This window comes from Halichoeres trimaculatus, unplaced genomic scaffold, assembly GCF_033239565.1.
Source record: "Halichoeres trimaculatus isolate MK-OKI-2021-1 unplaced genomic scaffold, fHalTri1.1 fHalTri1_scaffold_11, whole genome shotgun sequence".
Classification (NCBI taxonomy): Eukaryota; Metazoa; Chordata; class Actinopteri; order Labriformes; family Labridae; genus Halichoeres; species Halichoeres trimaculatus.
This window is the reverse complement of record NW_027437189.1, coordinates 10,056,585-10,068,497: the sequence shown is the minus strand read 5'-3', so window position 1 is coordinate 10,068,497 and position 11,913 is coordinate 10,056,585. Positions and strand designations below refer to the sequence as shown.

Genomic DNA, 11,913 nt, shown 5'->3' with positions numbered 1-11,913 from the left:
ATGTTTTAGGGGATCCTTCCCAGCATCAATCAAACACAGGAGCATGTGGTAACTGCGTTGACATTTCACCCACAAAGATGTGACTGGCTTATTTGGGCATGTCACTTGTGTCCTGTCTGTCCAAAGCCTTTGAGGCACTGAAGCTGCACACACTTGAATCCATATCACCGTGACGATCAGTAGTAGTGCCTGAGGAGTAAGTGAGGGGCTGAGAGAGTAAAACTGGATGCACTTGAAATCAATCAGAGCGAAAATCCAAAACGGTTTGGCAACTTTATTCTCATAAAAAGAAATACATTTCTATGTTAAATTAAATAACAAAAATAAAATAATATTCAATATATCTTTCAAGTTCCTTTAAAACAGTTCCTGTCATGTTCAGGGTAGATGTGGAAATTAACCAAAATTTGTACAGTCAAATTCAGTACCACAGCTCACAGAAATGACCATACTGTATGTGCGTTTACTGGAAAGTAAAAATAAAGCACTGCATACCATAATACATTATAGAGTTAAATGTAAGGTACAATACAGAAAATTAATACAAAACCTTAAAAATAGGCCTCTGTATACAACATGACATTAAACATTGGACATAAGTCGCAAACAGATTTTAAAAAATAGGGTCCTGTCCCAAGGATAATCAGTCTCTGAGGCTCCTCTAAGACTTCACATCTGCCGACACGTGGGATAAAAACCTTTTTCAGAGGCAGTGAGAAAACAGCTTCATAAAAACAACATCTTCTGATAAAAACTGACTCTGCAGGAGCTAACAGAGGTTAATTAATGTATCATTTGAAGTAAGAGCTACTTGCTTGGGGGAACCTGAATGCACGCTCAACATGCTCAGAGATGGAAAGAAAACAGCTGCTGCAGACAGGAACACCATGGATGAGGCGAAGGGCATTTCATCCTTTAATCGAGGAAGGATGTGATTTGTTTGGGGAAGTGTCAGTGATATACAACAAACTACAAAGAAAGTTATTTTGGTGCAATGCAACATGGAGACCCTGATTTGTGCAGTGGTTTGAACTTAAAAACAATCCTAACAAATATGTGATGTGAAATTCCAGATTTGAGGAAAGAAATGCATGAAGGATATAAACCTTAATTAGCATCTTTGTGAAAATCTAAAAAAAAACGGGGCAATTTTAAATATAAGGGGCCTTAAAATATAGCTAATTATACTTGGCAAGTAGCAGATTCTATCTATTTGGAAGCTCTGTCCCCACTCCAGGGCAGCCAGCGCGGAGGAGAGTTGGAAAGATGGGCAGTGGGCCAAACCCTGGCTGGAATAATAACTCATACATGCACAATGTGGCTTAAACCTTGAGTCCATTAACACCCTGTGAGAACGTTTGTTTCATGTGAGTGTAAAGCAATGCATACGTGTGTGTGTGCTGTGTGCAAAAACAAGAGAACATTCTGTCAAAGGGAACATGAAGCTTATAAAAGCAAAAGATAGTGAATGTATGCAGTGAGTGCGTGCAGCATTAGACTCCAGAGCTGAGGCATGTGTGTTGACATCCTGGCTCAGTCAGAAGCTATGACTCCACTCTTATATAACCCTGCATGTGGCTTTGCCTCTGGAGTCGGAAGAGGTGGGTGAGGGGTAGGGGCTGCCCTGAAGTCCAGAGCCTCCTTTTGAAACGCATCATGTGGACACAGTGACTAAAACCGGCAATCGTGAACACGTGAACACGTAACTTTGAGTGAGAGGTGCTTTCAGGCGCCTGTTCCTGGATGCTCCGCGTGCTGGACATGAGTGTGAAGGTCTGTGTGAGAAGTACAATGTGACAAACCTAACCATGCATGAAGGATGTGTGTGCATGTGTGTGTGTATGTATGTGTGGGGGGGTCCCAGCTCTTCAGTGTTTTAAAGCTAGTGTTGGCCTTTCTTTGTGGTCACAGGGCGATTGTGTTGGTCCTGCGCTCCGGAAAGCAGAACAGCGAGTTCAAGGGATCGTCACAGTCGTTGGGCAGCCCGTTGTCTGCTGCTGCCAGAGGATTCCTGCTAATGACCAAGTCCAGGCTGTCTCCTGCCTCAATAATTAAGGGCACAGTCAAACAACAGTCTAAGTCCCTGGTCCGAACACGATTTACCTGAAAAAAAAAAAACAGACAGAATCCAGTCAATCAATTATATTTCAACAAGATTTGACGAAAAGATTAATTAAGAGTAATAAAATAACATAACGGCAGTAAAACTGAAAACAACTGTTGAGATACAAGATTTTATTTTTTCTTTCTGGAAAAACTCTTGGGACTTTATAACCTTGAATTAAAAAAAAAGAATAAAAAAGTAAATTTCATGTATCTGGCATGTGCTTTTCTTAAGTCTCCATAGACCAGAAGTCTGTAACCTTCACTTTGATTGGAGCTATTTTTTCCTCATCTCACCTGTATTAAAGTCATTCAGGAGCCAGAAAATCTGCTTTATCTTCACAATAAAACCAAGAAGTGTATCAACTTCTGCATAGTTGAAATCCAGTGAATAATCATATAAACGAGAAGTTGTTTTGTAATTACTTAAATTGTTAATATGTCTTGGATCTTTAATTTTTAAAATTTGTAAAATCCCCCTGCCCCAAAATCCAAAAGTTTAACAAAAATGTATATATTTTTTCTTATTTGCTAAATAATAAGTAAAAAAACTAAAATTTTCAAAAAATACAAAAAAAATTCCACCAAAAAATCAAAAATATGCAAAAATGTCAACATGGCATTTTTTGACTTTTCAAAAATTTACCAAAAGTATTTGAAATTTCAAAAATTTGGAAAATTTTCAAACAGTTTTATATTTTCTGAAATTTGGAAAAATTTCAAACAATTTTGTATTTTAAAAAATTTGGTAAATTTTCAAACAGTTTTGTTTTTTCAAAAATCTGAAAAAATTAAAAAGCGTACATTTCAATTTGAAAAATATTTGAACGAATACTTGACACAAGTTGTCACATATATATGACATATATTGATAATATCACTCAGCTCTTAATTTTTTTGTTGTTTATTAATGTCTTGCAACAAGAAGCCACTGCAAAGACAGTTCCTTTGCTAGCTCTAGGAGGATACACCTTCTTTGTACTTTCCGATGCTTTATACTGTCCCTCAGGTAGCTAAACATGATTTACAGCTCAAATTTTTTTAATCACCCTGGTGTTTTTAAAATAAACCTCTTATTTCAGCCTCTGAAATGCTTTGCTTAAACCACCATCTCTTTCCCTGCTAGAGCTTTGGGTAGACCTTGGTGTTTGAGGCCTGCACCTCCAACAACTGATGAACCAGTTAATCCTCATAATAATACACTTTATTTCTATTTTCACGACACTCAAGGCCACCTTACATAGTGAAAGTATAGTTCCATAAAAACACAATCAATTACATAAAAAGTGTGTCATCATCATTTCAGACTTCTGAGTGTATTGTGAGTATCTTGTGAATATCTCATAGGGATGTTGTGCTATTTGTAAAACCGTGAGCAGTTTCAGATTCAGAAATGTAGCTGTTCAAAAATTTGGACACGTTTTGTAAGACCACCCAGTGTTGTTATTTCATATCCTTGTTTGGGATATGCTTTAAGAAAGGGTGCAGCATGGCAGCACTTTTACCTTTAAAGCTGGATGAGACACATGGGGCATTTCAGACAGGTAACATCTGAAATGTGCTGTGATTTGCTGAAATACACCCTTCCTGGCTGTGCTTCATTACATAAGACGAACGTTCCTTTTCCATTGGAACAGAGGACTACTCCTCTTGCTCCAGGTCTACTTGACTCTAATCGGCAAATAGGCTTTGGTTTCATTTTGAGTGTACACAGACATTAACCTTCTCCCACTCTTCACCAGACTTTAACAAGTTAATTCATCAAACTGTCCCAATTCTTTTTTGTTTTTTTTTTCTTTATGCATTAAAACAAACATTACCTGAAGAATGCGATCAAAAGGTTTTAACCCAGCCTGGTCAGCTGGGCCATCAGGACGGATCATGTTGACATAAACCCCTTTTTCCAGAAGTCCATCAGATACACTAAAACCAAAATCATGGCTCTCCATGTCCTTCCTGATAGTCACCTGCAAACGAAATGGAAACAAAGAGTTAGACTGATCGGCACAGTTTACATTCAGACCATAGACTGTATAATATGTAGATGTAGTCTCAGTGATGTCACCTATGTATTTCTGATGCAGAGTTTTAAAGCCTATCGCTGGAGGAGGCCACATTGGAAATGCTAAACTCAACCTAGCTTTGCACAAGTTAGGATGAGGTAAAGAGGCGGGACTTTTGTCTCCTTGCAGAGAGATACAGGCTGCCTGCCTGTGACTTATAACAGCCATTTCCCTATTTAGGCAAAATGTTTAAGTGTGATGCCCCTGGAAATAATGGGTGATGAAAAAAATTGTTTTTTGGTGGTTTGGCTGAAAGCCTCAAGCGAACTCTTGGGTGGTTTTTAGCACTTCTGCAAAAGCTTTGTTTACATAGACCTGAGATCGCTGCTTGACATCTACAATCGACATTTGTCTTCTCTGTGTCTGACCTGAGCAGGTGAGGTTTTCATGACCACATGCCTTCATGTCCTGTTTTCTCTTTGGACTCAAACTCTTTCTATAATGAGGTCAGCAGGTTTAACCATAACAAGAAACAGCTTTAATGTGGGATTTTAGATGACTTTCCAAGATAAAAGGTGTGTCTACTGCAAACATTTTTTATTTCCACAATGAGGGACAGTGATGAGGATCTAAAGAACAGTTCCTAACAGCATCCAACTTTCTCCTGCTGCACCCAGTTTCCCCACTACAAACACAGAGCCGCTACATGCACTGATGACTCTAAACAAGACGTCTCAGAGATCACTCAGGCTCAGTCTGGAGTCACAGCATGTGCAGCTGCTACGGAAATATTTAATGAGTGCTGTGTGTGTTTGTCATTCACACGCTGCAAGTCCGGACTGGCCAAGTCCGCTGGGTCCAGTTATACCGTTCTGACAGGCATGATGAGTGGAGTCAAGGAGTCGAGCAGGTATAAACCTCGTGCTGTGCAGATTCTCTCAGGACACGGTTGTTTGTACAAAGTTTATCCAACTGTGAGTGAAGCTCAGCGTCAACTCTTTCAGTCAAATTTGCCTGGTGAAATCATTTAGCCCAGAAATGTCACAATAAAAGTTCAATAGGAGAGGTCAAGTATTTTACACATAGAGGTTGCCTAGGTTAATCCTGTGTGTGATTTGTAAGTGTAATTTAGTTCTGGGATAGGTTATAAATGAGAGCAAATCGCCCAGCTCATGTCTTATTTGCTCTGGCAGAGGCATCTGATACCCCCTCCCCTTCAAACAGATTTGCATTCGACCTGATTCAGTCACAACCGTTCGTCTAACACAGGCAAAATGCAAGCAAATGCTGAAGTTGTTCCTAGACAACACAGAAGGCTTCAGGTCTGAGGTGAAACTTATAAATCTGAAATCGGGGGAAGGACTGTACCTCACTCATAGGAAATCACTTACATCAAACATACACCCAGCTGAAAACTGGATGACGGAACTAGCTCCTAGCTTCATCACTTACTTTATGCTTATAAGTGAATTTTAGAGGTCTTTTACACACTACCTCTTCTTAAAAATTCTGAAATTGACAGTTTCTGACAAATTCTGAATCAGAAATACTTTATTGATACTGAGGAGGAAATTACATTTAAGTTTCATCCCTTCCAAGACATTAAAGACGGTGGGAAGTACAGGTGAACGGTGGAAGTAGCCAGCTTGTCAATGCCCCGTTATAATAGAAATGAAATGTGACATGAAGAAGAAGAGGGGGTATAAAATTAAAATGGTTTGTGCCACAAAAGTTCTATGGCCTTTCTTAATAGAAAATAGTCACTGCTTAGTTCCTGTATTACTTTGTGTTGACTTATAAGGCACCAAGAAAACAGCGATGTTAGCATCCGCCGTTGCCCAACAAATCCAAACAAAATGGTTAAACACCAGGTACTAAATTAGTATCTAGTATTTAGCTGTACAATTAGGGGACAACACAGTAGCCAGCTATATATCAGTTGCCAGGCAATACGTTCTGGACTGTTTGATACCGGAATAGATGGTGACGTGAATATCAACCAAAACATCTCCAGACCAGTGTGATCTGACTGGTCTACATGAGCTATATAGGCTCAGCGCATCAAAGACAAAAAAGGCTCTACATGGGGACACAGCTAATGTTTTACTTGTGACTGCTAATTAGAAATTACTAACTAAATTTGGTAAAAAAATAGTTTTGGGGTGGGTCATTACGTTGTATGGTTCATTTGTTGGTTGTGGACACCAAACTGGTTTTGTCTTCAGTGATATTTTTTTACTATTTTTTCCCCTGTGTTAGTCTGGAGATCCTACATGTAACCATGGCTGCATTGTTTACATGTAAAATCAGCCGTTAGCAGCCTGTAGCATGTCAATGCTAACTGGTGCAAGGCCTGATGTTTCCCCAGGTGAGGAGAAGGAGGTGAGGACAACGTGCTGGTTCTCAGGTGTGAGCTAAGAAGTGACAACATCCACCTGTCCTTCCATCCATCTTTATTGAGAACGTAAGATCTACCTCCAATACAAGCTAGCCATGCTAACCCAGCAACAGAGGGAATACCAGAAGGCAGAGTAGCATCATGCTGTTCACAGACATGGCCAACAGAGCTAACACTGGACATTAACACCACATTGGAAGAGCTTCACCTGCTGTGAGCAGACAGGATCTAGGAGACAGAGACTGAACAGACTGCTGAAGAAGCTCAGTCCTGGACCCTATGGAGGTGGAGACTGGCTGAACTGGAGAATGATGGACAAGCTGTCATCATCTGTTTTCTTATGGACCTTTTTGCACTTTCTATACACTTTCTTGCTTTTGGCTTGTTGATTGCTGCTGTGACTCCTGAATTTCTCCTCAGGGATAAATAAAGTATTTTCATTTCTTTTCTAGTTTGTGAATTGTTGGCTCATTTTTTTTTCATTTTGTAGAGAAAATTTTGTCCTATGAAAGACTTGTGATGTCGCTTTCAAAGAGCTACCTTATGCAGTGCCAGAGTGGTGGAGGACAGGATGTCAGTGGGGTCCCCTTTGCCTCTGGATGTTGAGTCTCTGGCTCCAGCTGACATGTTCAGGTTGGTTTGGGCCTTAGACTCTAAATGGACTCCCTCCCTCTTAATGGGACTAATGTCAGATTGAAACATTGAGTCATCGTTGGTCTTGGTCTCCTCTAAATACAGACTGAGAGCGCTACCTGTCATGGATGCCTGAAAGAGCATGAAATAAGAAGAGTTATTAGAGTTTTATATAAAAATAAAAGAGGCATACACATGCAGGTATAATCTATCATGAGTGTGCACGGAGCCTGGAAAAGCCTCCCTGGGTCAGTATGACAGCAGGTGCCTGGTCTGTCTTGTCAGATTTAATAACAGATTACACTCCAGTGATTATCATAATGCTTCATCTGGCATGTTCATTTAGGCTGACACTAGTCTATGAATACATGAGCAGGGCTGAGCAGATGGAGGAGAAGACCAAACAGAAGCAGAAGGAGGAAGAGGAGGAGGGGTGTGGGGTGAGATGAGGCCTACCTCAAGCTCCCTGAGAATTTCAGACTGTCCGCAGGTCTCAAGGTCCTGCAGAGCCTGCGACCAAAAGCTGTCTTCTTGGTTCATGGTGCCATGGCAGCGAGGGGGGCTGACGAATCTATGACAACGCAGGAACCAGAACATGAGAGCAGCCCTGCGATCTCGCCACCGCTGGTGCAGCATGGGAAAAGCAGGTTTTTTGGGTTCTGCGTGCTGGAGAATCCCTCTTGGAAAATCTCTCAGGACCTCATTCAGGACTTTATTTTTAAATTCTCTTGAGGCAGCTCATTTGCTGAGAAGTCCACTAGATTAGACAGAGCCTTTAAAGGAGTTCAATCGTGAAAAAAAGTAATGTCACGCAAAAAGGAGCAGGGTACTGAAATCATGTGACACAAAGTTCGGTTAAAACAAAAAAAGAAGAGTGAAGAGACACATAAGGCTGATGTATCCTTGGGCGCTTTGGATGCTTTCAGGGGAAACGTTTGTTTGTTGTGGACAAGGAGGGGTGACACAAAAAAGATGCATCTATGTGAAACACCAAAGAGCTCGTGGGCAGTTAGTAAAGCAGATGAGACAGTGAATACCTGAGAAAGAAGAGAAAAGGACAGTTTGGAAAAGCAAAAAACAGGAAAGCATACAACACAGAATGGAGAGGAAATAACTCAGACACTACAGTTTGTATTTGTACGATGGAGGACAAGGGCCACAATGATATCAGACCAAAGCGAAACAAGACAAAAATGAAGATTTTGCCAATCAAACAGTAATCTGATGAGAATAAAGATTTAATTTTATGAGAAGGAAGTCTGCATCAAACCAACAGCCTGCCTCCTGCCCCCAAATAAGGACTTGGATCATCCTGTGAAGTTAAATGTAATAACGGAGGATGATTACAGAAAAAGGCACAAGCTGCTCCAGGACTTTATCATAATACCACAACTTTAATTTTTTGAGTCTATTCCCGTAATACCTTGTTCTCAAAAAATTACTTTGAAATGTTTATTTCCTGTGGCCCTAATCCTCCATCATAGTATTTGTCAGTGAATTCAAGGAGGGGAAAAGCAAATCACAAAAGCTTTCATTTATATGCAGAGGTGGAAAAAAGGTGGGAAAGTACACACATACATTATCAAGTCAAAGAGCAGATTGAAATTTTTAAATTAGAGTACTCAAGACAAATTTAGGAGTGTAAATGAAAAACTTTGGGGTTTAGCCCCCTGATAGGTTACATGGACATCTTTTAGAGGTCATAAGAGGTCAACCAAATAATCCCCACATTTAGAACACAACTCATGAACAGTTATGGAAAAAAGTGACTGACTGTCCACCTCTGTTTTTAACTACATAAAGCTCTTTATTATGGAAAATAAATAGAGACTTAAAGCTGCACAGAGATGAAACAAGTTGACAGACAGGGGTTTGCATGTCTGTGCACTTACCCAGGTATCTTATCCCACTCATCTTCGCTAAACCGCCCGTCATACAGTGACGAGTGGTGGAGAAGGCCTGCAGAACTAGAACTGGTTTGGCTCCTGTGCTGAGTGCGACGCCACTCACTCGGATTGAGCAGAATATCAGATGCTTTGTGAAGATACGTCCCTGATAAGATGAGGAAAATCCACTCACTGCATTTATGCAAGGAGTCAAAGCATGTGATTTTTGGACAGCGAGTGCTCACTTTAGGACTCACCTTGGCTGCTGTAGCCTGCATCGAACCCTGAGCTATCCCAGGAGCTCATTGCAGAGTCTATACTGGGCACAGTGGCATAAATCTCTGAGTGTTTACTGGTTTTGGGGAAGTCCGTCAGATCGTCTTCTGTGTCGCTTAAAAATGCTGCTTCTCTGTCCACAAAGTGGCGTCTGTCAGAGCCTGGGAAAGAACAGCAAGTTAAAGAAACAAAAATAAAGATTAAAAACATGTTCTTTGTTATTTTCGACTAAATTAAAAAAAAACTGAATGGATGCCTTTGAGTCTTAAATCAGGTAATATGGGGCATGAGAAACTCTTTTACTGCTTAAATCTGGAATAAAAGGAATGCAGGACAAATGAAAACACATAATACCTGAAGCGATTGATATAGATACAAAGCTAAATATAGGGCCAAGAATACAGGAACAAATGTCTTCAACTTATTACCAGGAAAAAAGCTTTCCAGCCACATTAAAAGACTTAAATGTGATTGTGTTCGAAAATACCGCAGAGAATTCTCATTCATTTGACATTGTTCAGATCATTTTTGCACTACAAGCAATAAAAAGCAAAAACTTAGAGAAGATGAATGATGAGTTAAGGAAGAAGAAAACGTACGGTCGGCCTGCTTTTTGATTTTAAGGGTGACCGATTCCCCGGCCATCTGCAGAAGGTGTATGGCCTCGCTCAGTGGTTTTCCTTTCAGACTGACCCCATTGATGGCCAGGACTCTGTCCCCTATGTGGATGGCCCCGGTCCTGCAGGGTTAGGAGAGCAAAGGAGACAGAGACACCAGATTATACCAGACAGTACCGACACGCTGACCGGGGCAACTGTCAGGCTGCCAGTGCGCCGACTGAAACGCAAAACAAAGAGGCTTCTTGTCACAGACAAAGAGCAGACAGCCATTGTTTCATGCTGTTTCATTTGGAGAAAATAAATATGAGTCACTCTAACCTCAGGTATGAAGGTGTCATCATCACCTCAAATAACTATTTTGACCCACTTCTCCCCTCCTCACCTCTCTGCCAAGCCTTTCTTGGTGAGGCCAGAAATGACGATGGGGTCAAAGGGCTCCTCTGTTCCTGAAATGGTGATGCCCAGGGGTCCGTTATATCGCTTCAGCTCAACTGTGTAGATTATGGAGCCCGACATCTCCAACTCATCTGCAGCAATGGGAGGGAACAGCAGATATCTCACATAAGTTTATATAGAAATTCAAAACAGCTTGAAAGGGAAATATTGAATATTTAATCAATTTTTGCAAGAATAAACAAAAATAGGGGTTTACTTTGATTGAAAAAACATAACTGCTTGGCCAAATGAAGCATCTTAGGCCCTATTTTTGTTCATTTTTTCTGCTTTTGGTGAATTCCCACGTTAGGGGGTCGTCAGTCTTCAGCCCAGCTATTCTTGGGGTTGTGGGCTGAAAAGTTCAAAACCCTTGACTTCAAAGCCTTTGAGGATATGACTAAACATAGCAAAAAGTTTTTAGAAAAAAAGAGATCTGTTGCTTCCTTTCCTTTGTATTTTGTCTCACAGTGGTGATTCCAAATGTTGTTTTGATCCTCTAATACATTTATATACAGTTGTAGACTCTGCAAGTGAGAGTAGGAAAGTGTGGGATATTCATCTACAAGTGACACCCCGGCTTCTCTTAAAGCTGTAGTGTCCCATACTAGTGAAGCTACAGGTATATTAGGTATAACCCAGGCTTCAATGTCAAAACTTAAACTGTGGGCCTCTACACTTTCCACATGCTGATCCCTGATGTATGTGTCAGGGTTGACTGACAGGCTCACATAACACTGCTGTCAGTCTAATGAATAGCCACTGACTCTAACTTTCTTTGACTGCACCCTCATCACGTACCCCAAAGTGTTACATGATCACTTAAAGGTCCCATATTATGCAAAAATCACTTTATTAAGCCTTTAAGTGAAATTTGTGGGTCTTTGGCTTTCCTCCCAGCCCACAAAATGTGATATTTAATGACAAAACCTGTACTTAGTAGTGTTTGTGAATGTAAAATCCTGACCTAAAACGAGCTGTTTGGATTTTGGGGATAGCCTTGTTAGCTTCAGGATGCTAACTTTAGCTGTGGTTAGCCTGTTGTTTTAGCATGTAATGTTACAGTTAATGAGCTTCGCTGTTTTCTAAACATTGTGCACTCTGAGCTCGTGGCGCCGCTCTCAGTGACGCGGAAGAGCGGGTCGGTATCAGCGGTGGCTCGTTTGCATATGATGGTCACTAAATCAGAGCGTTCTGAACAGAGGGGCTATGAGAGCCTGGAAACAATGCTGCTGTGCTTGATTTATTAGCATTTTGGACCAAAACATGTTACTACCATTTCATGAAGACATCAATGATCCATATTTAACTGCAGAAAAGGAGCATAATATGGGGCCTTTAAAACTCATGTGAGAAACTTTTTGTTGGTTTCAGTTTAAAGGCATGAAAACTTAACATAAATGAATTGTTGTTGTTATCATTAATGGTCTCTGGTTAGTTTCATAAGTCACAGAGAGACATTTCAGTCAGTTTCATGACCTGGCAAAAAGTCTTCACTGAAGCTTTAGGTAAAAATGCAACAGTGTTTATAACAAAATTAGAGATGCGTCGATCCGATCCTG

At 40.6% G+C, this 11,913-nt stretch overlaps 1 protein-coding gene across 6 annotated transcripts in view; it reads right to left on the bottom strand.

Annotated features, from left to right (window-relative positions):
• Positions 1–265: 265 nt before the first annotated feature.
• Positions 266–11,913, bottom strand: part of LOC141799069 (glutamate receptor-interacting protein 2-like) — a 42,477-nt gene continuing 30,829 nt past the window's right edge. For 5 of the 6 annotated variants that reach the window (XM_074681136.1, XM_074681133.1, XM_074681135.1 and 2 more), the window contains exons 17-24: positions 10,302–10,446; positions 9,899–10,038; positions 9,281–9,460; positions 9,030–9,189; positions 7,594–7,708; positions 7,045–7,269; positions 3,924–4,070; positions 266–2,103 (exon numbers count right to left, since the gene is read on the bottom strand). In XM_074681136.1, coding sequence (XP_074537237.1) covers positions 1,906–2,103; positions 3,924–4,070; positions 7,045–7,269; positions 7,594–7,708; positions 9,030–9,189; positions 9,281–9,460; positions 9,899–10,038; positions 10,302–10,446 — 1,310 coding nt within the window. In that variant the 3' untranslated portion in view covers positions 266–1,905. Of the gene's footprint in view, positions 2,104–3,923; positions 4,071–7,044; positions 7,270–7,593; positions 7,709–7,773; positions 8,175–9,029; positions 9,190–9,280; positions 9,461–9,898; positions 10,039–10,301; positions 10,447–11,913 lie in introns of those variants that run through there. The other variant, XM_074681139.1, reaches the window with a different exon arrangement.